The sequence below is a fragment of the Quercus robur genome, chromosome 6, assembly GCF_932294415.1.
Source record: "Quercus robur chromosome 6, dhQueRobu3.1, whole genome shotgun sequence".
Classification (NCBI taxonomy): domain Eukaryota; kingdom Viridiplantae; phylum Streptophyta; class Magnoliopsida; order Fagales; family Fagaceae; genus Quercus; species Quercus robur.
The window spans coordinates 52,831,458-52,856,346 of record NC_065539.1 but is presented as its reverse complement, the minus strand read 5'-3'; the positions used below and the strand labels follow the sequence as shown (position 1 = coordinate 52,856,346).

Here is a 24,889-nt window from a genome sequence, read left to right as displayed (position 1 = left end):
TAGGCCCAATTCGTACAGTTTTAATAGTATCTTCTGACTAACTGACCCCTACAAGGGTAATCTTTGGAATATTTATTATTTTTATTGCATTTTATGGTTTATATTTCTAATTTCTAATGCCTTTTTCTTTTTCTTTTTTTTTTTTGTATTTTTTTGTTCTAAAATAAAGAGTTTGGCCCAAAATTTTTTTTTTCAGCCTAAGACTAAAAATGAAACCTACAAAGAATAAATTTTAGGCCCAATTAATCCAAAATGGATCGAATAAGACTGAATTGAACCGAAGTGAACCAAATGGACAGTTGTTCACCGAATTAGACCAAGTGGACTTAATTGACCGAATTAGACTGAGTAAGACTAAAGTGGACTGAATGGATCGAAAGAGACCGAAATGGACCAGAGTGAACTGAATATACCGAATTAGATTGAATAAGATTGAAGTGGACCAAAGTATAAGGAATAGACCGAAGTGGACCAAATGGACCGTAGTATTGGAATGGATTGAATGAACCGAAGTGGACCAAATAGACAGAATGGATCGATAAGACCTAATTGGATCGAATATACCGAATAAGACCAAGGTAGACCGAAGGGGACCAAAATGGACAGAATAAAACCAAATTGGATTGAATTGAACTGAAGTGGATCAAATAAAACTAAATATACTAAATGTACCGAACAGACTAAAGTGGACCCAATTGACTGAATGGATCAAAGTTTTATGCTAATGTGGCTTAAAAGTAACATAGCAACAATAAATATTGCGCTTCAACTTTTAAATATTATATAGACATAGATTTGTAAGACTTATGTAGTAAATTTTGTACTATTATTGATGGGAAACTAATCAATCATGTCACTTTGGGTGTGTTTGGATAGAACTTATTTTGCTGAAACTGAAAACTGAAAACACTGTAGCAAAATAATTTTTAAATGTGTGAATAGTACCGTGGGACCCATTTTTAATGAAAAAGTTGATAAAAAGTGTAATTTGTGGGTCCGTGAACAGTGCATATGTGCACTGTTCACTGTAGAAAGTCAACATTTGCGGTTACTGTTCATTGAACAGTAACCGCAATACTCCAAAACAAAACTCGTGAAAAAAAAAAAAAAAAAAAAAACAGAAACCCAGCAATTTATAACAAACGCAGACGCAAACGTGGTTAAACGTGGATCCAAACATTGCCTTTGTAAAATTTTTAGTTAATGAATGATATAGTTTAAATGTTCTTTTTACTTTCAAAATCTTAAATCAAAACATTCGCATTATCTAAACCATATTTCTATATTGTGAATCTGCAGTTGCCACAATCATCTTGGGAATTGTAACACATTGAATGTTGTCATTAGCATCTATCATCCTTGCAAATGTAACAGGCTACATTTCCTGCCATTTAATGCTGCAAAAAATCAACTATTCTTTTTTTTTTTCCTCTGGACAGCCACTTACGGAGCATCATTTTGATAATCTCGTAAATTATTTATTATACCCAAAGTTTCGATCTGTTTTAGACTCAATAGTCAATAGCCTAATCAGGATCAATCATAAGAATCGAATCTGTTAATACAAAACTGGTTTAACTTTGAGCATTGTATTTGACATCTTAGCCAGAAATACAAAATTAGATCTAAAAGAAGTGTACAAAGGTTACCGCAGTATTGTCCCACACTGCCTCCAGAAAAGGAGAACCAGGACGAGTTGGACAATAAAAGATGGCATGTGTGACAGAAACACTCATACCTTTCTCGGCCTTTTGGCTAAGATCAAGTGTAGTATCTGTTCTTATCAGTTTAATATCTGATATGTGGGTCATCGGCCCACACGATATTAAATTTATTTCTTGAGGGGGAGAGCCCACCACAGTAGCTTGCTACTGGGGCTCGCAAGCGTCGCCCATGCGTTGCACTACTGCACGGGCCTGGCGCACCCCACCCAATTCTAGTACGAAGCTTCACATGTTTGCTTAATTTATGTGGATGACCCAAATCTTCTGTATGTTTTCTAAAGTCATTAAGGTTTCTCCATGTTTTCTAAGCCATTAAGCTGCAGTCAGTTGCTTTCTGTGTATTAATCACAGCTGAATTAATGGTGTAGAATAAAGGTAGAGCTGATTTTGACTCTGGTATCTTTGTGTGTTAATGCTGATTGATTAGTGCTCAAGTATTTGAAATTTAATTTGTTGTTAACCGTCTGATATGTGCAGCATCCAACCGTGTCAAATGATCCATGAACAGTTATGTGAAGTGTCAGCCAATTATTGTACTCACCATGTGAAGTCTGGTTGTAACGGGTAGCATTATTGTACCAGTTTGTGCGTGCAAGAAGACTAATCAGAGCCATTCCTAGTATTATATAAAAGAGGAAGAGTGTTTGCTCAAAAAAAAGAAAAGAGAAGAGTGTGGAGTGAAAGAGCAAACGTTGACAGTCTTGCCTAGTTGCCTTTATCATGTTGAATTAATAAAATTTGTGTTTTGGTATAACTCGCTAGTTCTTGTTGCTTCATTTAACTTGTACAATACAAGTCTAATAGTACAATAATACATGAATAGGTGTCCCAATAATGTATTGATATGCACAACTTTTTTAATTCGTGGGAGCCATACTGTTTACAAGGATCCACCAAGCTTCACGCATGAGGATCCTATCCTTCCATTTGGTTAATGAGATTGTGAAATTCTTGTTATGATCGCAAAGAAATATCATCTGCTAGTAAACATAAGTCATACAGCACATCAAGATATTTTCTTATGGTCATGTCTTTTTAGTAAATCTTTAGATTTTCTGACTTGATATGCAATACAACAAGATATTTTCTTATGGTCATGTCTTCCAGTAAATCTTTAGATTTTTTGACTTCATCTATAGTTGGCGTGTAGTTGATTGGTACTAGAGTAACCCAAACTGGAACTCCTCGTTGTACCGGACGATTCCAGTTCAAACATTGATCAACTGGTACATTGGAAGTCCCAGAATCCCTACTCTTCTATTTACTTAAACAATTGTGTTTTTAAGTCGATAATTATTTTTTAACCCAACAATTATGGACTGATTTTGATACTCGGAAAAAAGTCGTAGCTTATTCACTTGTGTTGAAATTTGCGTTATGGACTTATGATTTCATAACCATCTTATTCATACAAAGATTATGGCATGGTTACTACCATTGCCATCACCCACTTTTGAATCTATATAGGTGTCTTAAAAAAAAAAAAAATTTCTGTATAGGTGAAGATCGGTGGAGATTAGTGAGTAGTACCGAAGTGGATACTAGTAGGAGAGAGTTGGCACGTTAAACAGCTGTCGTGTATACTAGTATTAGAAAGAGAGAGTTGCTAGTATTAGAAGGAGAGAATTGGCATGTTAAACAGTTGTCGTTTTTTGTAAATATGTCTGAAAAAGTATCTAAAAATATCAAATTTAGATATTTGTACTCTGCCGAAGTAAGGAAACATGACATATATGTTTGGAATAGATTCCATTTTGAGAGAGTTGAAAATGTTCTCTCGTTGAAATGCTCTATACATCTACCTTATCTCAAGGCATTTCTTGAGACAAAGACTCCATTTTTCCCTCTTTTATGAGGGTAAATATTTCTCAAAATAAGGGGTGCGAATCAAACCCGTGTTTGAATTGAAATTGAGACATTGTTGCAAATTCTTCCTCTCTAAATTAGATAAATTCATATCTGAAGGAGGTTTACAATAAGTTCTTTAATAATTGTCTATTTATTCTTCTATTAGAGGTGTTCCAAAAATGTCTGCGATCAAGTAAATAGCTCTACAAATATGCATAAGATTATAAGATTACGTGTGTGTATCTCTTTTTTTAATGGAATTATTGAATTAATGATTATTGAATTATAAACTTAAGGATTAATGTATAAAAGACAGAGTAAGAATCGTACAAATAACAATCCGATGGTCCAAAATTGTTTTGACACATACTCAATTTGACTTGTACCATACTGTGTTAAACCAAAGCATGACCAACCGATTTGTTTGCCAAGTCTACTTTTTAAGCCAAAATTGTAAGACCGTTTCAAGTTCAATTTTGACAAAATTTCAATATGTATGATTTATGGACCAATCAGAAAAGGTTTCAAGACACAATTTTGCTCTAGAAATAACGTGTGCAATAAACATATCCTGTCAAAGTTTGTGTATTTATATTCTTAAAGCCTCTGATATTTCTACAAAAATGAGTTTTGCTTTGGCTTCAGCTATAAGAGGATCCTAAACATCAATAAACTCAGTCTAAACAAAGATGACTTCTCCTTTATTATTTTTGCCAACTGCTACTACAAGCTTTGTCCTCACTAATGGTTGCATTGATGTTAACTATAAAAAAAAGGCGTACGGGTGAGTTCCAATAACTACTTATAACTACTTCTTTTGGCCTTTGAACCTACAAAATCTCAAGTAGGCTTGATAATTTCTCCTTGCCCTGCCCTGATCCGTCCCACCCCACGAGAGTTTTTTCTTACTTTGCAAAGCTGGTGTGGCAAAAATGGAGCAAGATTTTTTTTTTTTTTTTACACATTTGGGCGGGGTGGGGATGGGTTTAGGCTTTTTAGCCCCACCCCGTTCTATTAGTATTAAAAACTTAGTTTGTATTACAAAGTATTTAAATGCATGAATATTAAGATTATTTTATTTTATTTTATTGTGATATTATATTGTTAAACACTTTGGATAAAATTATTCAGTCCTTATTAAAATTTATTTTGATAATTTAATTGTAATTTTAAGTATGTTTATATTAATGAAACAAGTTTTTTTTTTTTTTTTATTATTTTAAAAAAAAATTTAATAGCTATGTAGCAAGGTGTGACATATTAATTCGAAGTAAAGCTTTGCAATGCGGGGTGGGGCCTTGTGAAGCCCTAAGGGTTGGGGATGGGTCAAGGAAATTTGCCCCACCGTGCAGGAGGAGGTGAGAATGGGGTAAGACAAAACCATTCAGGATGGGGTGAAGACCCCATCCTTCGGCCTCATCCCACCCCATTGCCATCCCTAATTCGAAGATGTTATATGATTATTTTGTTTATTTGTCGAAAAATAAAGGATCAACTATTTCCCTTTCTAATTTCTTTAAGAATGTTTTTCATTTTCATCCATGCTAGTCGCAAACCGGAGAAAATGTAATATAATTATTTGATAAGAATATAATGTAAAATTTGTAGGTTAAATAGTGCATGTGTTATTTAAAAGTATTTTCTATTTTTATAAGTTTTATGTAATGGAACATATAATGTATTTTGCATTCAACAACAATACATAGTGGTATATATATAAATGAAGATGATGTTATTAAAAGGCCTTTTAATATTCCATAATCAATTGACTAATTTGAACATATCAAGAATATTTTTTTTTTTTAAAAAGTACACCCTCATTCCAACATGTAACATGTTACATTAATTTTAAATTGTTATATACATTTAGAATTGTAGCATTTTTTTTTCTTTCCAAATAAAAGTATAATGTCTATACTATTGAAACTTGAATTTTAAGATAATCTTTGGAATATTTATTATTTTTATTTCATTTTTGGGGCCCCTATCTCTAATTTCTAATGCCTAATTTTTAGCCTAAAACTAAAAATTTTGGCCCAAAAAAATTTGTGGGAAAAAAAAAAAAAAACCCAAAACTAAAAAAGCAACCTACAAAAAGAATACATTTAAGTCACAATTAGTCCAAAATGGACCGAGTAAGACCAAATTAGACCAAAATAAACTAAATGGATAGATGTGGACCGAATTGGACCAAGCAGACTGAATGGACCTAAGTGGACTAAATGTGACCGTATTGAACTGAATAACACCATAGTGGACTGAAGTCTACCAAATGGACCGAAAGGACTGAAGTGGAATGAATAGGACCGAATAGACCCAAGTAGACGGAATGGACTAAATGGACCGATAAGACAGAATTGGATCGAATTGTCGGAACAAGACCGAATGGACCTAAGTAAATGGAATGGACCGAAGTTGACCAAATATGACTAAATTGGACTGAATTGGATCGAATGGACGGAATAAGATTGAATTCGACTAAATGGACTGAAATGGACCAATTTACCAAATAAGATCAAAGTGGACCAAATTGGACCAAGTGAATTGACCGAAGTTGAATAAAATGGACTGAATAAAACTGAATTGGAGAAAAGTGAAACGAATGGAATAAATTGGACCAAATTGACTGAATTAACCAAATTGGACCGAATGGACTGAAGTGGACCCAATTGACCGAATAGACTAAAGTAGTAGCAAAAATAAATATTACACTTCAATTTTTAGATATTATATAAATATAAATTTGTAAGACTTATATGTAGTAAAATTTGTATTATTGTTAATGTGAAACTAATCGATCATGTCACTTTTTTAAAATTTTTAGTTAAAAAATGATATGGTTTAAAACTTTAAATGTTCTTTTTACTTTAAAATTTTTAAATGAAAACATTCATAAAATGCATTATTCAAAAGATATTATTATTTGATTAAAGAAGAATGTTCCTTGTGTCATGTATAAATTAACTCTAAACCATAATGTTTCTATATTGAATCTGCAGAAGCCACAATCATCTTCGGAATCGTAACATATTGAATGTTGTCATTAGCATCCATCATCCTTACAATGGTAACAGGCTACATTTCCTGCTACTAATGCTGCAAAAATTTCTCTACTATTATTATTATTATTTTTTTCCTTTCTCTCTCTGGACAGTACGCTGCATCATTTTGATAATCTCGTAAATTATTTATTATACACAAAGTTTCGATCTGTTTTAGACTCAATAGCCTAATCAGACTCAATAACAAGAATCGAATCTGTTGATACAAAACTGGTTTAACTTTGAGCTTGTATTTGACATCTCAGCCAGAAATACAAAATTAGATGTAAAAAAGAAGTGTATATGGGTTACCGCAGTATTGTCCCACACTGCCTCCAGAAGAGGAAAACCAAGACGAGTTGGGCAATAAAAGATGGCATGTGTGACAGAAACACTCATACCTTTCTCGGCCTTTTGGCTAAGATCAAGTGTAGTATCTGTTCTTATCAGTTTAATATCTGATATGTGGGTCATCGGCCCACACGATATTAAATTTATTTCTTGAGGGGAGAGCCCACCACAGTAGCTTGCTACTGGGGCTTTTAAGCGTCGCCCATGCGTTGCACTATAGCTCGGGCCTGGCGCACCCCACCCAATTCTGGTTCAAAGCTTCACATGTTTGCTTTATGTGGATGACCCAAATTTTCTGTAGCCATTAAGCTCTGTATGTTAATGACAGCCGCATCAACAGTGTAGAATGAAGGTAGAGCTGATTTTGACTCTGGAATGCTGATTGATAAGTTCTCAAGTATTTGAAACTTAATTTATTGTTGACCGTCTGATGTGTGTAGGCAGTGTAGCATCCAACTATGTCAAATGATCCATGTAGAGTGCATCTGCATCCTTCGAGTCTTTATGAAAGTAAATGCAATTATTCCAATCGCATCCGAGTTGTTTGAAATGTTGGACAAGTTATTGAACAGTTATCTGAAGTCTAAGCCTATTATTGTACTCACCTTGTGAAGTCTGGTTGTAAGCATTATTGTGCAAGAAGACTCGTCAGAGCCTTTAATTTCCTAGTAATTAAGAAAGGGGAAGAGTGTGAAAAAGAGCAAACGTTGACAGTCTCTTGCCTAGTTGCCTTTATCATGTTGAATCAATTAAAATTGTGTTTTCGTGTAACTCCCTAGTTCTTGTCGCTTCATTTAACATGAGGGACAATACAAGTCTCATAGGATGAATAGGTGTCCCAATAATGCATGGACATGTACAACTTTTTTAATTTGAGCGTCTATACTGATTACAAAGTATGGTATGGCTAGCACCTTATTACTGATTACAAGAATCCACCAAGCTTCAGGCATGCATATCTCATATCCTTCCATTTAGTTAATGAGGTTGTGATATTCTTTTTTGTGTAAGTTAATGAGGTTGTGATATTCTTTTTTGTGTAATGATGGCAAAGAGATGTCATCTGCTAGTAAAGAAAAGTCATACAATACATCAAGGTATTTTCTTATGGTCATGTCTTCTAGTAAATCTTTAGATTTTTTGACTTGATCTATAGTTGGCGAGTAGTTGATTGGTACTAGAGTAGCCCGAATCGGAACTCGTAGTTGTACCGAACGATCCAATCTAGCTCATTTCAGATCATGTAGTCACGGACCGTTGAGAGGGGATCCATTAGATAAGGCGACAAAAAAAAACGGTAAAATAAAAAACAAAACTGCGGGGCAAATTAACGAGGGCTCTTTTACAAAATTAGTTTTAGCCTATAACCTTAGTCAATGGCCACACCACCATGCATTTCATGCAGTTGTTGTTGCAGTGAGCTCCACAACGCAGACAAATTGGTTGGGACTGTAATACCCCTTGCAGAGCCACGAACCATGCATGGCGCTAAGACGACCAACATATGCAAGCGTATACAATTGCCCACCTTCAAGCCTACCTTTCAGATCAACATATGGAGCTTTATTTTGTAGAAAAATCTTTTTTTTTTCTCAGATCTGCCGGTCTTAAGTGGGTAAGGACAAATTTTTTGCTAAAAAATCTTCTTCTTTTTTCAGATCTGCTAGGCTTGAGAGAGTGAGAAAATTACTGAATGCTCATGCTTAGTGTTGAAACCAGCTTCTTGGACTGGTATGAGGTATCAACATTTCCACAGCTCTTCGGTGAGACAGAGAATGAGAGGATCTGATGGAGATCCAACTTCCACAGAGAGAGAGAGAGAGAGAGAGAGAGAGAGAGAGAGGGGGATGGATGGGGGTACTGGAGGACAAAGCATCGAGAAATGAAAGAATAAAGTTTCAGATAGTATACCGGGTGGGGTGCTAGATTTATGAGGGGAAATTAAAAAAAAAAAAAAATCGTTAAAAAAAACAAAAGGATGATTTTTCAACCATCTTTCACGGTGAGGTGAGAATGAGTGACCTTAATGAAATAGTTTCTCGACCACTTAAGATCCGTTTGATATGTATGTTTAAATAACAGTTTCCAATTTTTTTGAAAAGACGAATGGATGAAAAAGTGTATAAAAATACGTGTAATGTTATTTAAAAATTGAAAACATATGTTGTATCAAACAGACTCTTATTTTCTATTCACTTGCTTTTTCCCTCTTACAGAGCCACATGGCCTTCATTTATTTTTTTTTCAAATGGGTCATTTGCATCTTTTACAACCCATTTGGTAGAGTTGTTAAACAACTCATTTTCAGTTTTTAAATAACATTACATATATTTCCACACTTTTTTACTTACTCGTATTTCAAAAAACTACAAACAACATTACTCAAATTCCTCTACCAAACGGGCCCTAATTATTGTGGTCCCATGGTTGTATCTGAATTTGGTTTTGTCACTGATTACTGATAAAAAAAAAAAAAGCTACTCACAGCTCATCAATGAAAAAGCTTCTCACATAAATGATAAATGTCCTTTTATGCTTATGAACAGTAATCTTTTAAAATCATACATTTATCTTGATCATTCATATTTCTCAAAATTTGCGTTTGTTTTAGCATAAAAATCGAATCACAAAAAAAAATTTAAAAATTAGGGATGTGACAAGCATTTTGCGTTTTTGGGTTAAATAATTTTTTCATCATACTCTTAAGATTTGTCTAGATACCACTTATTTGCTGAAAACTAAAAATTTATTGCTAAAAACACTGTAGTAAAATATTTTTGTAAAAGCAAAACACTGTTTATGAACACTATTCACGTGTTTTTGTGCTTAGTAAATGTAGTAATCTCAAATTATAATCAATGCAAATTATTATCATTAACCAAAAAAAAAAAAAAAAATACAAGAGCCTATGAAGCTAGAATTTTACTTGTAGCTTAATTGGTTGAAATTTTCCCTCCTCCAACTAATAAATAGTATTAATTTTTTTTTTTTTTTTTTTTTATAGGAGAGGTTCTCATGTTATGAATTTTTTTTTAATGGGAGTTGTGAAGTTATTTTTAAAATGACAAAATTTAGTTATAAAATTAGTTGTAGCCTTAAACTATAACCTTATTCAATATCTTTTTTATTAGAACTAATGGAATACCGGACATAATAGTGTACCTCTTATTATGGATCCCAATCCACTGCTCGTCTGTGATACATGTAAATAAGAAAAAAAAAGAATCATATTTCACTAAATATCTATCTATCATTGCAACGAAAACCAAAAAACAAATCTCACACAACCAACTTGTGATTCTGAATGATGGTGCATCCAAGGGGAAAACGTTAAAACAACATTGTCTTGAAGGGAAGAAGAACATCAAGATTGGAAATTCAAGGTCCTTACTTGATGTGGAAGTTCTAATAGGCCACAAACTGAATGACCCCTTGTGATAGAAATTAATTAATTAATTAGCCAAGTTATTAATTAATTAATTTATCATACAAACGCGTGGTAGCACAAACAAATCACCAATAAACTAAATATGCAGCGGAAAATAAATAACACAGTGATTTGTTTACAGATGGGAAAAACCTAACGGCAAAAACCCCACCAGTTGATTTTTAGGTCACCACTCCCGAAACTCTACTATTATCACAACAAGCAGTTACAAGTAAAGGAATCCAAGTACCTTATCAACCTACAGTTGAACCCTTACCCCAATACCCAATTGGACTCATTCTATAGTGACAATTCCTCTTTCGATGCACGACTCCTAAGTACGTGACTAACTAATTGCATGGATCCCAGTACGCGACTTCAATCACCAACTAAGAAGGTTGTTGGTTGCAAAGTTCTTCAGTTCATCCACACGATGAAGATCAAGAAGATGCTTGGTCACAAAACCCTACGGTGCACATACACAGCAACTTCTTCAAGAGAAAGAGAAGAACTAGGGCAAGAACTTCGTCTCTGGTCACAATTTGCATGAACAGAGTTTGCTCAAAGTTTGTGCAACTTGTGAACACTTTGACGGCCCTTAAACTGATCCTTTTATATGTCTAGGGTTAGGAGAAAAGAAAGCTCAAAGACAAATTCATGGATCCCAAGAAAATCATATTGGAATTCTGAAAATTTTAAATCTCGACAAATAGAAGGTGTGAGCAGCTGTCGAGCAGGTGTCGAGCACACCGAATGTAGAACAGCTTCCTTAAGCTCGATAGATGCAGCTATCGAGCCAGCTGTCGAGCTTTAATAATTTTGCACTCTGAACTTGTTTTCTTAAATAGACTTGAAGGCTTCAATACTTAATCTTGAAATAAGGTTTCTTGAAGTATTTAAATACATCCTAAATCTACCCAAATACAAGTAAAGTGCGTTTTGTCAAAAGATAAGCCAATTACATAAAATCATGACATATATTCTTAACATGTGAAACACATATGTCCTAACAGGTTCTATTTAATATTAATTATACAATTATAAAAGCTCTATTAGAAAAATAAATTATGGGAATCTAGGCTATTTGATTTGAAAAAGCAGTCAATTGAGTTAGTCATAAACATCACCATATAAAAGAACTTATGTATTACTTTGTTTTCTAGCTTATAAAAAGAAAATGAGGAGTGGTGAAAACCGTGACTACCCTACCTAATTGTGACCACAAGGACCACCAAGCATTTGTTAAGTAACTTTTTTCTTCTATTTAGGAATAACTGAACCCTAGATGCTTCCAATAAAAACATTAAAAAAAAGTCAGCTGAGTTAAGTAATTGTTTTTCTTTCAATGTAAGAAACCCTTTGACGTATCCAATAAAAACCAAAAAAAAAAGTCAGTTGAGTTATAAGTTCTTAACTCTCTTTTAAATTAACTTAAGCCACAAACTTTTGATGAACATCAAGTTTTAGATAAGTCTTATATCTAATATAGTTTATTGTTCATCATGTCTTAGATAAGTCTTTTATCTAGATATGTATAGTTTATTGTGGCTCATAGATCAACACCAATACTTTGACGTTCTAGAATTGTGAGCATACCCTTCGAAGTAGTAAATAAAAATCTAGAGCGTGAAACTTGTTGCATTTTATATTGACTATCAGAAATAAATTATAACTAGTCGCTAACCCGTGCGATGCACGGGATAGTTGGTTAAATAACAATTACAAATAATCATACAAAGTGCGCAAAATATGTTCTTTGATTATAAATGTAGAGTGTTTCACATAACACATAAAGATCACACCTTGGTTTCTCTCTGTCGACGAAAAAATTATTGCCAACATTCCAATAGCTCACACAAATTTGGGCATAATATGAAGTCACATAATGCTCAATTGCAAATCAATTTATAGTCTACCACCAATATAAATCATATAAAAATTTTTATTGATAACATAAATATTTAAATGTGTAAATAATCTCATGACAGCATTAGCAAGACCATGCATTTGCTGCTAGGGAATAATATGCCACATAAACACATGGGGCACTATGCCACTATCTCTTATAAGAAACAACTCATAAACACAATATTCAAAACTTTGAAAAGAAACTGCTGACAAATAGTATAAGTATCTCTGCTTATCTACTCTTTATGGCCCCCAATTTTGATTATGCTGGCTTCTTGGAAACTATTGAGGAGATCATTTGCAGCAACATATATTTGTGTTAGATGCATCTAATTTCCTTTAGATACATCTTAAGTACATGCAAATAATAGTAGTAGTTTGAGAGAGTGTTTAGCAAATAATAGTAGTAGTTTGAAAGAGTGTTTATTTGAAAGGAATCAAACGAAATGCCTATATATGTCAGTTTCAACTATCTTTATAAACAATTCAAAGCAAATTTCATAAACTCTTTGGATACATCTTAAATAAGACATACAATCAATTTCAAAAACACCAAATGTTGGGTTGAAAGTAATACACAATTATTCGAAACAGTGCTATTAGGCTCAGCCAAGCCACTCTCTATGGAAAAAATTTAAAATACAGTAAGGTTCAATATTTGAAGCATTTGCTTGAAATCATTTAAGTACATGCCATCAATGAAGCTGCTTGAAATCATTTTAAGTACATACCATCAATGAAGCTACAACATTAAAATTGTTCATAACATTATTTTGTTATTTGTAGCACAAGTTCTTGGTTCGTGATAAGCAATGTGGGCATGTAAGATATACATTGGTGCATGGAAATCTACAAAATCACCTACACAAAAACAGAAAAGGAGAGAGTTAAATCAATGATTTTGTAATAATCATAGTGCAGTTTAGATAGAAATGAATTCTAAATGTAGGTTTAGTTTCTTGATTCAATTATTATTTTTGGCATAAGACCCAATTTCTGGTACAAAAAACACGGTATACTGCAATTGGAGAAAAAGACGAAAAAGAATGAAAACACGGTATAGCATCATCAAAAGTACACTTCTTTTTTTATATAACATCATCAAAAGTAAATAATACTTCATCATAATAATATATATTAACATAATTTGAATAACGGGAAAAAATTAAACTTACAGCAAAAGAAAAACAAAAACCTTTCTTCATAACATCATAAAAATTTATATTCATAGCTCAAAATAACATTTATAATCCTAAAATAAACCAAAAGTCAAATAGTTTAACCATTTGTTTATGGACTTCATGCTTTCTCTGTTAAAAGTCTTTATGGTTCTAATATTGTAAGCAACCAAGCCATTGAGGATCTTTTTGCATACCTGGACATATCAGAAGATTTAGAACAAAATGTTAATGTTAAATTGATTCCAAATGAAGATCACATACAAATGCGAAATTAGTTCTACCATCTAAAATCTAGATCACGTGAATGAGCGTTAGATAGCTCTTATCATTTCTTTTTCCTTTAAACATGTCTAATAAAAATTTCTAAATCAAAATTTTACTTAAAAACAAAATCCAATAAAAAAAAAAAAACATAGGAAAGTATCTATTAGAATATAATCATATTTTTCTTATCTTTTAATAAGGTGTTGCCGAATTTCCATGGAAGATCAGAGAGTAAAAAAAAGAAAAATTTGGTAAAAACCCAAGTAGAAGATACTAAAATTGATAAGGGTAATGTATATGCATGTTCAGCTGTTTACCAATTGTAAGGCGTCTACCTACTACCATAAAAATAAATAAATTGTTTTCCTTATTTAATTAGACAAATAAAACGTAGATCATATTATAATAAAAAAAGAGGACATTTTAATTGATACTAAAACATAAAATAAAAATGTTAATGCTTTAAATAAGGATTTTGTATAACAAATATGAAATGAAACTTTCGTGAAACTTTTTTCTTAAATTATGGCTCTTAAAACAGCATGCGATAGTACAATTGCCTAAGCAGAAGACCTCAAATGTCTTCTTTCTCAACATTCATAAATGTAGACAGTGGGACAATTTGCAAATCACATCTTCCATCAATCACCTACTACATAAGTTATTTGATTTTCTCTTTCAATGTTTTAGAGTATTTAAGCTCCAACACTGGAAAAGATAAATCATATAAGAATAAGAAATCAATTTACCTATTAGAGGCCTTTAGTGAACACCTATGCAATGATAAGTATGTTAAATTGTTTTTTATTTATTTTAAATATGGTCTGTTTCAAAATTTAGAATGAATTACAAAATAACTATATAATCCATTTAGGACATGTTCATTTAATAGAATTGGATAATTAGATATTAATGTTGGGTAAATATTGAAAAATTCTAAGTTTAATGTAGGCTGTTCATCTAACTATATGACACACTATATACCAACACCAAATTGCAAAGTGTGCTTGAAATTGTCAAATTACTGATGGAGTAAGTTATTGATGCGCACATACCTCAATCTTGGAATTAGTATCAGCAAGCCTTCATTTAATATCCCTTGCTTTTGAAAAGAAAACCTTCTCCACATTAATATCTGCCTTTGCACTCTGCAGAATATATTCTTTTGGTATGAGTAGAACATTATGAATAAAATTTCAATGTAAAATTGTAGATTACATCTTGATAACATAAATCAAATTACATAATTGTATCATCCCAAAACGCATCAAAATTTAGCCAAAATGCATTATATTTATATGTTTATTGCATAAGGTAGTTGCTTTAATTTATAGGATAAACATGGTTCAAATTCCCCTCTCCATTGTTGTAAAAAAGTTTCCCAATTATATTTTTTGAGAACCTATATAAAGTTAGACTTTTACATTCAAAATTAAAAGCTTTAATTCTAACTTATCATCGAACATAATCATAGGCACTAAACAGTACTGGTAATTGCAAATTAAAATACAAAAAACATATGAATAGCTTTGACAATACAATTACCAAAAAATCTGATAGTATTGAAAACAAATTCAAAGAAAGAGAACAGTTTTAAATCCACTTTTTTTTTTGGAAAACTTAAAGCCCAAACTTATACCAAATGAAATACATAAATTTGCTAAAAATAAAATCCTATCTACCAATGAAGTAACATGAGATCTTGTAGCATACGTCAACAATTAGAAGATTTAGCAGGTTGTAGCCAATAGTGGAATTTAGAGTTTCTTTTGCAAATTGAGGTGATCACTATTCAAAGAAAGAGAATAGTTTTTCACCCTCTCATTTTGGTAATAATTAAAACCCAAACTTTTACCAAATGAAAAACATAAATTCACATAAAAGAAAATCCTATCCCACAATGAAAACAAAAGGAAAACGGGTACTGGCTTTGTAATAAGCATCATTAGCAACAATGATGATGAAGACACAAAAAAAGAGAATATAAAAAATGCTTAGATTAACAACTTTATGTGTTATATCATACATTTACCAACAGTAAATTAGGACAAAGTACTGTACCTCCTCTATCAAAATTATCCATTGACTGCATATGAGTAACTTGCATGCAAAATTTCCTTAGCAACCGAAAAGAACAGAGGATTTTAGTCAATTTGAGATGTCTAATCTCCTTAATGAGAGAAAAGACACAGTGTTGGTTTAATTTTTCTAATGATCTTTATTTCTACACTTTTCCGTATAAAATACAGCCATGATATGTATTACATCCAATTGAAAATAATTCAAATAGCAAACTAATTAGAATTAAAATAACCAAAACAATTGGCTAATGAGATAATAACATCCTAATGAGTAATGACAACCAACGTAATCACCTAATCTATTCTACAAAATAGAATGAGTTTATTTCAAATCCAACGACTGCTAATTAAAGGTTTAATTCCCCAATTCACTCTATAATAGTAAAAGAGAAGAAGATTAAGAAATAAAATCCAAAGCAGTACAACTGAAAGGGAAAAATAAAAGAAATCAGTTCTATGGGCTCCAAACCCATCAATCTAAAAGAGAAAACACTCCCAAACAAAACCCTAAATCATATTTAATAGGAAAACTTATAAAACAAAATTAGAAAACTTACTGGTAATAGTGTCTGAGAAAGACTGGTCTCTGACGGTGGTAAAAAGAAATCACAGAGTGGGCCTAATTTCTGAGCTTTTCTCTACAACCAACGGCAACAACTAAAAATGCAAAAAATTGCAGACCATAAACTCAAACTCAATAGCCAAACGGAAATACACAGAAGAATTAACCCCAAAATTTTTAAATATACATAGAAAATAAAATTGAAGTATGCCTCAACTTGATATACAAATGGGTATGTTCAAAGTTGAGGCTTTGGTTGATTTTGGAACTTGATAAACGGAGAGGCTGAGAAAAGGAGGGTGTGGGATCTGAAAATTTAAAGCAATGCAAATCAAGATTAATAACAAAATCAAAAACCAAACCTAACATACCATATCGTCCTCCCAACGGCCAGATGATTCTGGGCTAGATGATTCTGATTTGTCCCAATGTCCCATGAGAGGCGGTCTGTTAGATCTGATTGGCGTTTGGGTTTTGGGGAAGGAGAAGGGTAGAGAGACAGAGAAAGAGAGAGAAGGGTAAGGCGTCTGCGTTTGTATCGGGTATTGTTTAGAAGTTGAAGATTATTGGGTTTGTTTTGGGGAGAAATAGATATTGGGTTAGACATAATTACGATGTTTAGGGTTTTATTTATTTTTAATAATTTTATTTTTATAAATAATGCTGACGTGGAAAATTGTGGGAGCTTCAAAAGTTTCGGTTTTATATTTTTATAAATAATGCTGACGTGGAAAATTGTGGGAGCTTCAAAAGCTTCGGTTTTTATAAATAATGCTGACGTGGAAAATTGTGGGAGCTTCAAAAGTTTCGGTTTTATATTTTTATAAATAATGCTGACGTGGAAAATTGTAGGAGCTTCAAAAGCTTCGGTTTTATACATATATATAGATTACACCAAACAAACTAGAACTTAATGGACATCAAACCCGCACAGAGGAAAACAAACTTGTGAAGTTGTGATGCTTCAATCAAATTCGAACTTTTAGATTAGAATTGGATGGGGTGCGCCAGGCCCGAGCAATAGTGCAACGCATGGGCGACGCTTAAGAGCCCCAGCAGCAAGCTACTGTGGTGGGCTCTTCCCCTCAAGAAATAAATTTAATATCGTGTGGGCCTATGACCCACATATCAGATATTAAACTGATAAGAACAGATACTACACTTGATCTTAGCCAAAAGGCCGAGAAAGGTATGATTTGCCCATCTTCTGATTTTCTCTTTTATACCTCGGCTTTGTTTATTCCTTCTCTCTCTTACACAATGTGGGACTCAGCATTTGAAACCAGCAAGAGTGGATGCACATATTCAATGTATCTCTCTTATGCACTTAACCAGGAAGGTGTCTTAGCGTATGCTATTATTTGCAGGCGAAGAACCATTACTTAAAATGTAATACAAACTACCTTACAAACTCTCAGGGATAGTAGATAGACTGCATCTCACTTATTTACTTACTCAAAAATAGTAGATTTAGATTTTTATTATTTAAATGGGTAGTAGGCTTTGATATCAGTAACACAAACACAAAGATAAAGACATGGAAATATGGAAGAAGACTGCTTCTTGCATTCATTGGGTTCTTACAAAAGAATTACACTCCTTTTATAGGAGGAGAAATGGAACGAAAGAATATCTATATAGGTGTCCCAATTATTCATGGGCATCTGTATTTTTTCACATTGTATGATTTGGCTAGCACCTTGCTGTTACAATGGTCCACCAAGTTTCACATGTGCAAATCTCATTCCTCCATTTGGTTGATGAGTTTGTAATATTCTTTTTTGTCTAAAGATGACAAAGAGATAAAACTTCTATTTCATTTGCCATTAAAAATAAGTCATACGAGATACGACACATCAAGAGTTTTTCCTGTGGTCATGTCAAATCTTCAACTTTTTTTACTCTGATTTTTAGTTAGACATGTAGTTGATTGGTATTTGAGTACCATAAAAAAAAAAAAATAATAATAATAATAATAATAATTTGTCAATATTTTTTATCTTCTAGAAATTGAAATTTTAAATCTAAATTTTGAAAAAAACAAAAGAATCGTATTATTTGAGAAAGCAAAATCCCACTTGCTTTGAAGACACAAATATATCAATCTTCACAAAGGATTATTGAAATCAATAGCCATTGAAGATTAAGAATGGGGAATTATTAACCAATTGATTTTTCAAGCTTTACCAACAAATCAATTGAAGACATGGCCACTAGTATAGCATGATGGAGAAAAAGAGGTAAAAATTCTTCCAGCCATATCAAATTTGGTTCTTAAAGAAAAAGGAAGAATAATTTGCTAAAAATGGAATAATTAATAGCAAGGTGCCAACCATATCGTACTCTGTAAAATGATATAGATGCCCATGAATTATTGTATATATAAATGTTGTAGATATCCAACCAATGGAGGTAGTATAAACAAAATTATAAAAGTTTTGTAATTCAACTAATACTTTCTGTTATTTCCAATAGAAACATTTAAGGTTTAATTTATCCCTCCCTCTAGGGCCTTTACTACGAAATTATAAAATAAAAATAAAAGTAAACAATACCTCCTCTACCCATATTAGTAGTGACCATAATACCACCTCTACCCATATGGCTCTGTACCATGAGTGAGGATTTGCAACTTCCTTAAGATAATCAAGTGCATCTTCTCTTGAAGTGTAGCACCTTAGTCTGCTCATGCAAATGACTTGATCGTTGAATGCCAATTCCACGAATCCATCCACATCAGAAAATTGATAGGGGTGTAGTTTGATTTCCATCTGATTATATTAATCTTTATGCATTGTTCTTGTAGCTAACACCGAAACACTAAAATGATTGCTAAATATTTAGGTAGAAAAGAATAGGTTATAACTTTTGAAGACCAAGAATTAGAACTACAAGTTACGAGGAGTGACATGAATTTGGGAACAAAACACAAAAATTATAGCTTCAAACATGTTTAACATAATTAAGGAAAAAGAGAGCCTATGTTCTGCTCTTTCACTTCAAACTCATATTCTTTTATGATACTCAAAGGCTTTGAAGATCTTCTTGTACGCACAAACCAGTACAATAATGTTACCCATTACAACCACACATCACATGACTTGTACTATAATTGGCCGACACTTCACACAACTCTTTTTAGTGATAGACACAACTTGCATCTAGTGCACTAGAGCATTAGACCCATACGATACAAATACTGTGTCTAAAATTTGGCATGTGTCCGTATTGTTTTAGATTCAGTGCACTGGACTCAAGCTTTGCCCTTCAGTGACAAAGTAGGAATCTCTCTACCATTAGTTAGAATTCATTTATTGAGTCATCTTCGAAGTTGTTTATTATGATATTCCTCAACAACAATACAAAAGTCAAATTTTAAGTTTTATGGATCAGAATTAGTACATTCCAAATATAACATAGATGTCCTACTAATTTCAAGTGATAAGGTTAAATTCTAAACTTTAGGAACTAAAACAAATTAAATGTTAAGAATGTGTGGGTTTTCAAATAGCCCAAAGCAGTCTAAAATGCATAAATTATCACACATAAGTTTCATTGTGAAAATACTCTTTGTTGCCAAAACAATCTATTCCACTCTCATTTTTTCTTGCTCTGAATCTTGTGTGTTTTGTGTGAAGAATCCTATTTTATTTTTGTTTCAACATTCAACCACGACATTTTCTATAATAGCAAATACGTTAATTTTTCTTCAAATCACATGGAGAGATCGATACTTGTGCACACAATGGGAAGCATTTTTTTCGTTAATGTGGGGGGTTTAGACTATTTTCTTAGGGTGTATAATCCCATAAAAATAACCACAATTAGTGCATATGGTCTCATAACTTGCACCAAAGACATTAGCATGTATAGTCATTTAATTTACTCATTTTTCGCATTGGTTGTCACCAAAACTTCTTGACATGGTAAAGTAATCGACTAAGGAAACTATTATAGTAGCATGAGGTTACCTATTAATTTGGACGAAAGCCACAAGAAGAAGCAGAACACTTGAATCCATGAGGGTTCTTTGAATACACAAGAGGAGATTAGTCTGAAGTCTACCAGGAAATAAAGAGACAAAAGTTTGAATTGCCTTGTAGGCTACAATGTGTTTAAATAGTAAAATAAACCTTGGGATAGCTAGGAAAACACACCAAAAATCCTAATTTGTGTTAAACACATAATTAGGTGGCAAAATGAGATAATTGCAAAACTAAATACTAATATTTCTAGGAGATGTCCCATAATAGACAAGACATTATTCTGACTTTAATTTAAAAGTTACAATGGAAATTTTAAAAAATAAAGTGTTAAAAAAGGCAAAAACACAAATTTTAGGACCTAAACAAAGGAATTTGCCTAAATAGCAGCTTCAATCATGGCCTAAGGACACGAGTTTTGCTCCAAGCGTTGTGAAGGATTTTCTCGCAATTCTTCAATTAGTTTGATCAGTTTTTAAAAAGCTATACATAATAACATCAATAGTCTTCCCATGGACAATGACATATTTCCTAAGTACACCTTCCTTTTGAAACCCAGCCTTTTCCAAAACTCTTTGTGAGGCCTTAATTTCCACATTAGCAAAGCCTTCCAATCTCTCCATATTTGAAAACTCTTCAAACACACTAGAAATAACCAATTTCACTGCCTCTGTGGTTATACCTTTGTTCCAATACTTTGATCCAAGAGCATAGCTGATTTGCCCTCTACATATCTCATAGTCAAACCCTGGTTTGACACATATGAATCCAATTGGACGGTCCTCCAAGCATATGGCCCGGTACCATGGGTGAGGAATGGCAACTTCCCTAAGATAATCAAGTGCATCTTCTCTTGAAGTGTAGTACCTTAGTCTGCTCGTGCGTATGACTTGATCATCGCATGCCCATTCCATGAAGTCATCCACATCAGATAATTGGTAGGGGCGTAGTTTGATTTCCATCTTATTAATCTCTCTAATATCTTGGGCCTGTAGCTAACACCAAACACTAAAGTGATTGCTAAATATTTAGGGGGGAAAAAGAGAGAATAAATATATAGAAAAGAATAGGTTATAACTTATAAGGATCAAGCAATAGAACTACAAGTTAAAAGAAGCAACAAAAACTAGGGAACCAAAACACACAAAATTTATTAATTCAAACATGTTTAACATAACAAAGGAAGCAGACTGCATATGTTTTGCTTGTTCACTTCATACTCGTACCCTTTTATAATTCTAGCAAAGGCTCTGAAGATCTTCTTGTGTGCACAAACTAGTACAATAATTCTACTCATTACAATGACACTTCACATGGCTAGTACAATAATTGGCAGACACTTCACACAACTCAGATGCTTTTAGTGGCGGATACAGATAGTGCACTAAATCCAATATAATGCAGATACATGATTAAAATTTACCATGTGTTCATATTGTGTTGGGTCCAGTGTACTAGACCCAAGCTTTGCCCTTTAGTGACAAAGTAGGAATATCTGTACAATTGGTTGGAGTTCGTCTAATGAGTCATCTTCCAAGCTGTTTATTATGCTTAAAAAGTCAGTTTTTAAATTAGAAGGATCAGAATTAGTACAATCCAAACATAACATAGATGTCCTACTAATTTCAGGTGTTTATTTTGTAGGACTTTACTTTCACAAGACTCTAAAGGACACAAATACACTCTGCATGGAAAATATTGGATCATTTGACATCTTTAAATTTTCAATGTGGTAATATATCCACCTATATTTTTAGTGGGGATGCTAGTGCTACACTCATCAAGTGGTCGACTAAATTCCCACAATAAATTAAATTGCAATTATTTGAGCACTGATCAATCAGCATGAACACACAAAAGATATTAACCAGGGACAAAATCAGCTTTACCTTCACTCCACTCTTTGAAGCTAAAAGTAAAGCATGTCGCATCAATGACAGAGCTTCAATCAGCAACACCAACAGGAAAATCAAGTTTTCAGGACAGATAAATTCTAGTACGAAGCTTCACATGTTTGCTTAATTTATGTGGATGACCCAAATCTTCTGTATGTTTTCTAAAGCCATTAAGGTTTCTCTATGTTTTCTAAGCCATTAAGCTGCAGTCAGTTGCTTTCTGTATGTTAATCACAGCTGAATTAATAGTGTAGAATAAAGGTAGAGCTGATTTTGACTCTGGTATCTTTGTGTGTTAATGCTGATTGATTAGTGCTCAAGTATTTGAAATTTAATTTGTTGTTAACCGTCTGATATGTGCAGCATCCAACCATGTCAAATGATCCACGAACAGTTATGTGAAGTGTCAGCCAATTATTGTACTCACCATGTGAAGCCTGGTTGTAACGGGTAGCATTATTGTACCAGTTTGTTCGTGCAAGAAGACTAATCAGAGCCATTCCTAGTATTATATAAAAGAGGAAGAGTGTTTGCTCAAAAAAAAGAAAAGAGGAAGAGTGTGGAGTGAAAGAGCAATCGTTGACAGTCTTGCCTAGTTGCCTTTATCATGTTGAATTAATAAAACTTGTGTTTTGGTATAACTCGGTAGTTCTTGTTGCTTCATTTAACTTGTACAATAGAAGTCTCATAGTACAATAATACATGAATAGGTGTCCCAATAATGCATGGATATGTACAACTATTTTAATTCGTGGGAGCCATACTGTTTACAAGGATCCACCAAGCTTCACGCATGCGGATCCTATCTCTCCATTTGGTTAATGAGATTGTGAAATTCTTGTTATGATCGCAAAGAAATGTCATCTGCTAGTAAACATAAGTCATACAGCACATCAAGATATTTTCTTATGGTCATGTCTTTTAGTAAATCTTTAGATTTTCTGACTTGATACGCAATACAACAAGATATTTTCTTATGGTCATGTCTTCTAGTAAATCTTTAGATTTTTTGACTTCATCTATAGTTGGCGTGTAGTTGATTGGTACTAGAGTAACCCAAACTGGAACTCGTCGTTGTACCTGACGATTTGATCCAGCTCGTTTTGGATCGTGTAGTCGCGGACCACCGAGAGTGGATCCATGTTGAGAGAGAGAGAGAGAGAGAGAGAGAGAGAGAGAGAGAGAGAGAGAGAGAGGGGTGAGATTAGTGAGTAGTATTAAAAATGGATGCTAGTATTAGAAGGAGAGAGATGGCATGTTAAACGACTATTGATTTTTTAAAATGACTAAACCAAGTAGGTGTTTTTTTTTTTTTTTAATGGTACTTGACTTCATAGAAATCAATTACCATGTAAATTTTTAAAATTAATTTTTGGTTATATTTTTCAAATTTTTTAAGGAGCACTTCTGTGAATTTAGTTTGAAAAAACATCTCATTCCTATCATTATTATGGAGAACATCTCTGAATTTTAGGTGTTTTTTTAGAAGATTAGTATATATATATATATATATATATATATATATATATATATATATGAAAAACGCGTACTGGGATCCGCACAATTGGTTAGTCACGTACTGGGAGTCGTGCATCAGAAAGGGGAACTGTCACTACAGAACAAGTTCAATTGGGTATTGGGGTAAGGGTTCAACTGTAGGTTGGTAAGGTACTTGGATTCCTTTACTTGTAACCGTTTGTTGTGATAATAGTGAAGTTTCAGGAGTGGTGACCTGAAAATCACCCAGTAGGGTTTTTGCCGTTAGGTTTTCCCCATTCGTAAACAAATCACCGTGTTATTTATTTTCCGCTGCATTATTAGTTTATTGGTGATTTGTTTGTGCTACCACACGTTTGCATGTTAAATTGATTAATTAATAACTTGGCTAATTAATTAATTAATTTCTATCAGAAGGGGTCATTTAGTTTGTGGCCTATCAAGTGGTATTAGAGCGGGCATATTCTGATTAGGGTTTAATCTTTGCTATGTTGATCCATTGATCCCTGTTTGTCATGGATAGAGGACAGTCATTAATCATACCTCCTTTGTTTGATGGAACTAACTATGCATACTGGAAAGTACGCATGAGAGCTTTCTTGCAGTCTTTAGATGAGAAAGTGTGGCAAGCTGTGCAGTTAGGCTGGACTAAGCCTACAGAAGCACCAGCCGACTGGGATGATACCAAGATTAAGGCGGAAAACTTCAACAGCAGAGCTTTGAATGCATTGTTCAGTGCTGTCACCAATGAGGAGTTCAATAAGATATCCTCCACTGAAACTACTAAGGAGGCTTGGACCATTCTCCAGACAACCTATGAGGATACAAAGGTTGTCAAAGACTCAAAGTTTCAGAGGCTCACTACAAGCTTTGAAGAGATAAAGATGGAGGAGGATGAGTCCTCCGATGAGTTCTATGCCAAGCTAAAGGACATAGTGAACTCAGCCTTCAATCTTGGGGAAACCATTCCTGAACCCAAGATTGTGAGGAAAGTGCTCAGATCTCTGCCTGAGAGATTTCACGCCAAGTTTACGGCAATAGAGAATCAAAGGATATTGACAAGATTCCTCTGACTGAGTTGGTTGGAAACTTGCAGACCTACGAGCTAGGGTTGACATGAATAGGCA

At 33.3% G+C, this 24,889-nt stretch overlaps 1 protein-coding gene, 3 long non-coding RNA genes and 3 other non-coding genes across 13 annotated transcripts; 4 read left to right on the top strand and 3 right to left on the bottom strand.

Annotated features, from left to right (window-relative positions):
* Positions 1–1,724: 1,724 nt before the first annotated feature.
* LOC126689454 (uncharacterized) lies at positions 1,725–23,109 on the top strand. Of its 2 annotated transcripts, XR_007644522.1 has the most exons (3): positions 1,725–2,013; positions 22,441–22,526; positions 22,629–23,109. It is a non-coding gene; the product is annotated as an uncharacterized LOC126689454 (long non-coding RNA). The 2 variants fall into 2 exon arrangements; XR_007644521.1 differs by lacking the exon at positions 1,725–2,013 and having other exon boundaries at positions 22,304–22,526.
* Positions 1,735–1,930, top strand: LOC126690648 (U2 spliceosomal RNA). Its single transcript, XR_007644693.1, has one exon. It is a non-coding gene; the product is annotated as a U2 spliceosomal RNA (small nuclear RNA).
* Positions 7,011–7,205, top strand: LOC126690663 (U2 spliceosomal RNA). Its single transcript, XR_007644707.1, has one exon. It is a non-coding gene; the product is annotated as a U2 spliceosomal RNA (small nuclear RNA).
* On the top strand, positions 7,017–7,735 carry LOC126689457 (uncharacterized). Its single transcript, XR_007644524.1, has 2 exons — positions 7,017–7,316; positions 7,405–7,735. It is a non-coding gene; the product is annotated as an uncharacterized LOC126689457 (long non-coding RNA).
* Positions 12,882–16,968, bottom strand: LOC126689455 (uncharacterized). Its single transcript, XR_007644523.1, has 4 exons — positions 16,759–16,968; positions 16,383–16,482; positions 14,800–14,892; positions 12,882–13,160 (listed from the first exon to the last, which is right to left on the bottom strand). It is a non-coding gene; the product is annotated as an uncharacterized LOC126689455 (long non-coding RNA).
* LOC126690652 (U2 spliceosomal RNA) lies at positions 17,385–17,580 on the bottom strand. Its single transcript, XR_007644697.1, has one exon. It is a non-coding gene; the product is annotated as a U2 spliceosomal RNA (small nuclear RNA).
* Positions 20,593–22,350, bottom strand: LOC126689452 (uncharacterized). Of its 6 annotated transcripts, none has more exons than XM_050384649.1 (3): positions 22,260–22,344; positions 21,794–21,908; positions 20,593–21,378 (listed from the first exon to the last, which is right to left on the bottom strand). In XM_050384649.1, exon 3 carries the CDS (start codon positions 21,330–21,332, stop codon positions 20,826–20,828), a length of 507 nt encoding a protein of 168 aa, XP_050240606.1. In that variant the 5' UTR covers positions 21,333–21,378; positions 21,794–21,908; positions 22,260–22,344; the 3' UTR covers positions 20,593–20,825. The 6 variants fall into 6 exon arrangements, with proteins under 6 accessions (XP_050240606.1, XP_050240603.1, XP_050240604.1 ...); XM_050384646.1 differs by having other exon boundaries at positions 20,593–21,365; XM_050384647.1 differs by having other exon boundaries at positions 20,593–21,359.
* Positions 23,110–24,889: the final 1,780 nt, after the last annotated feature.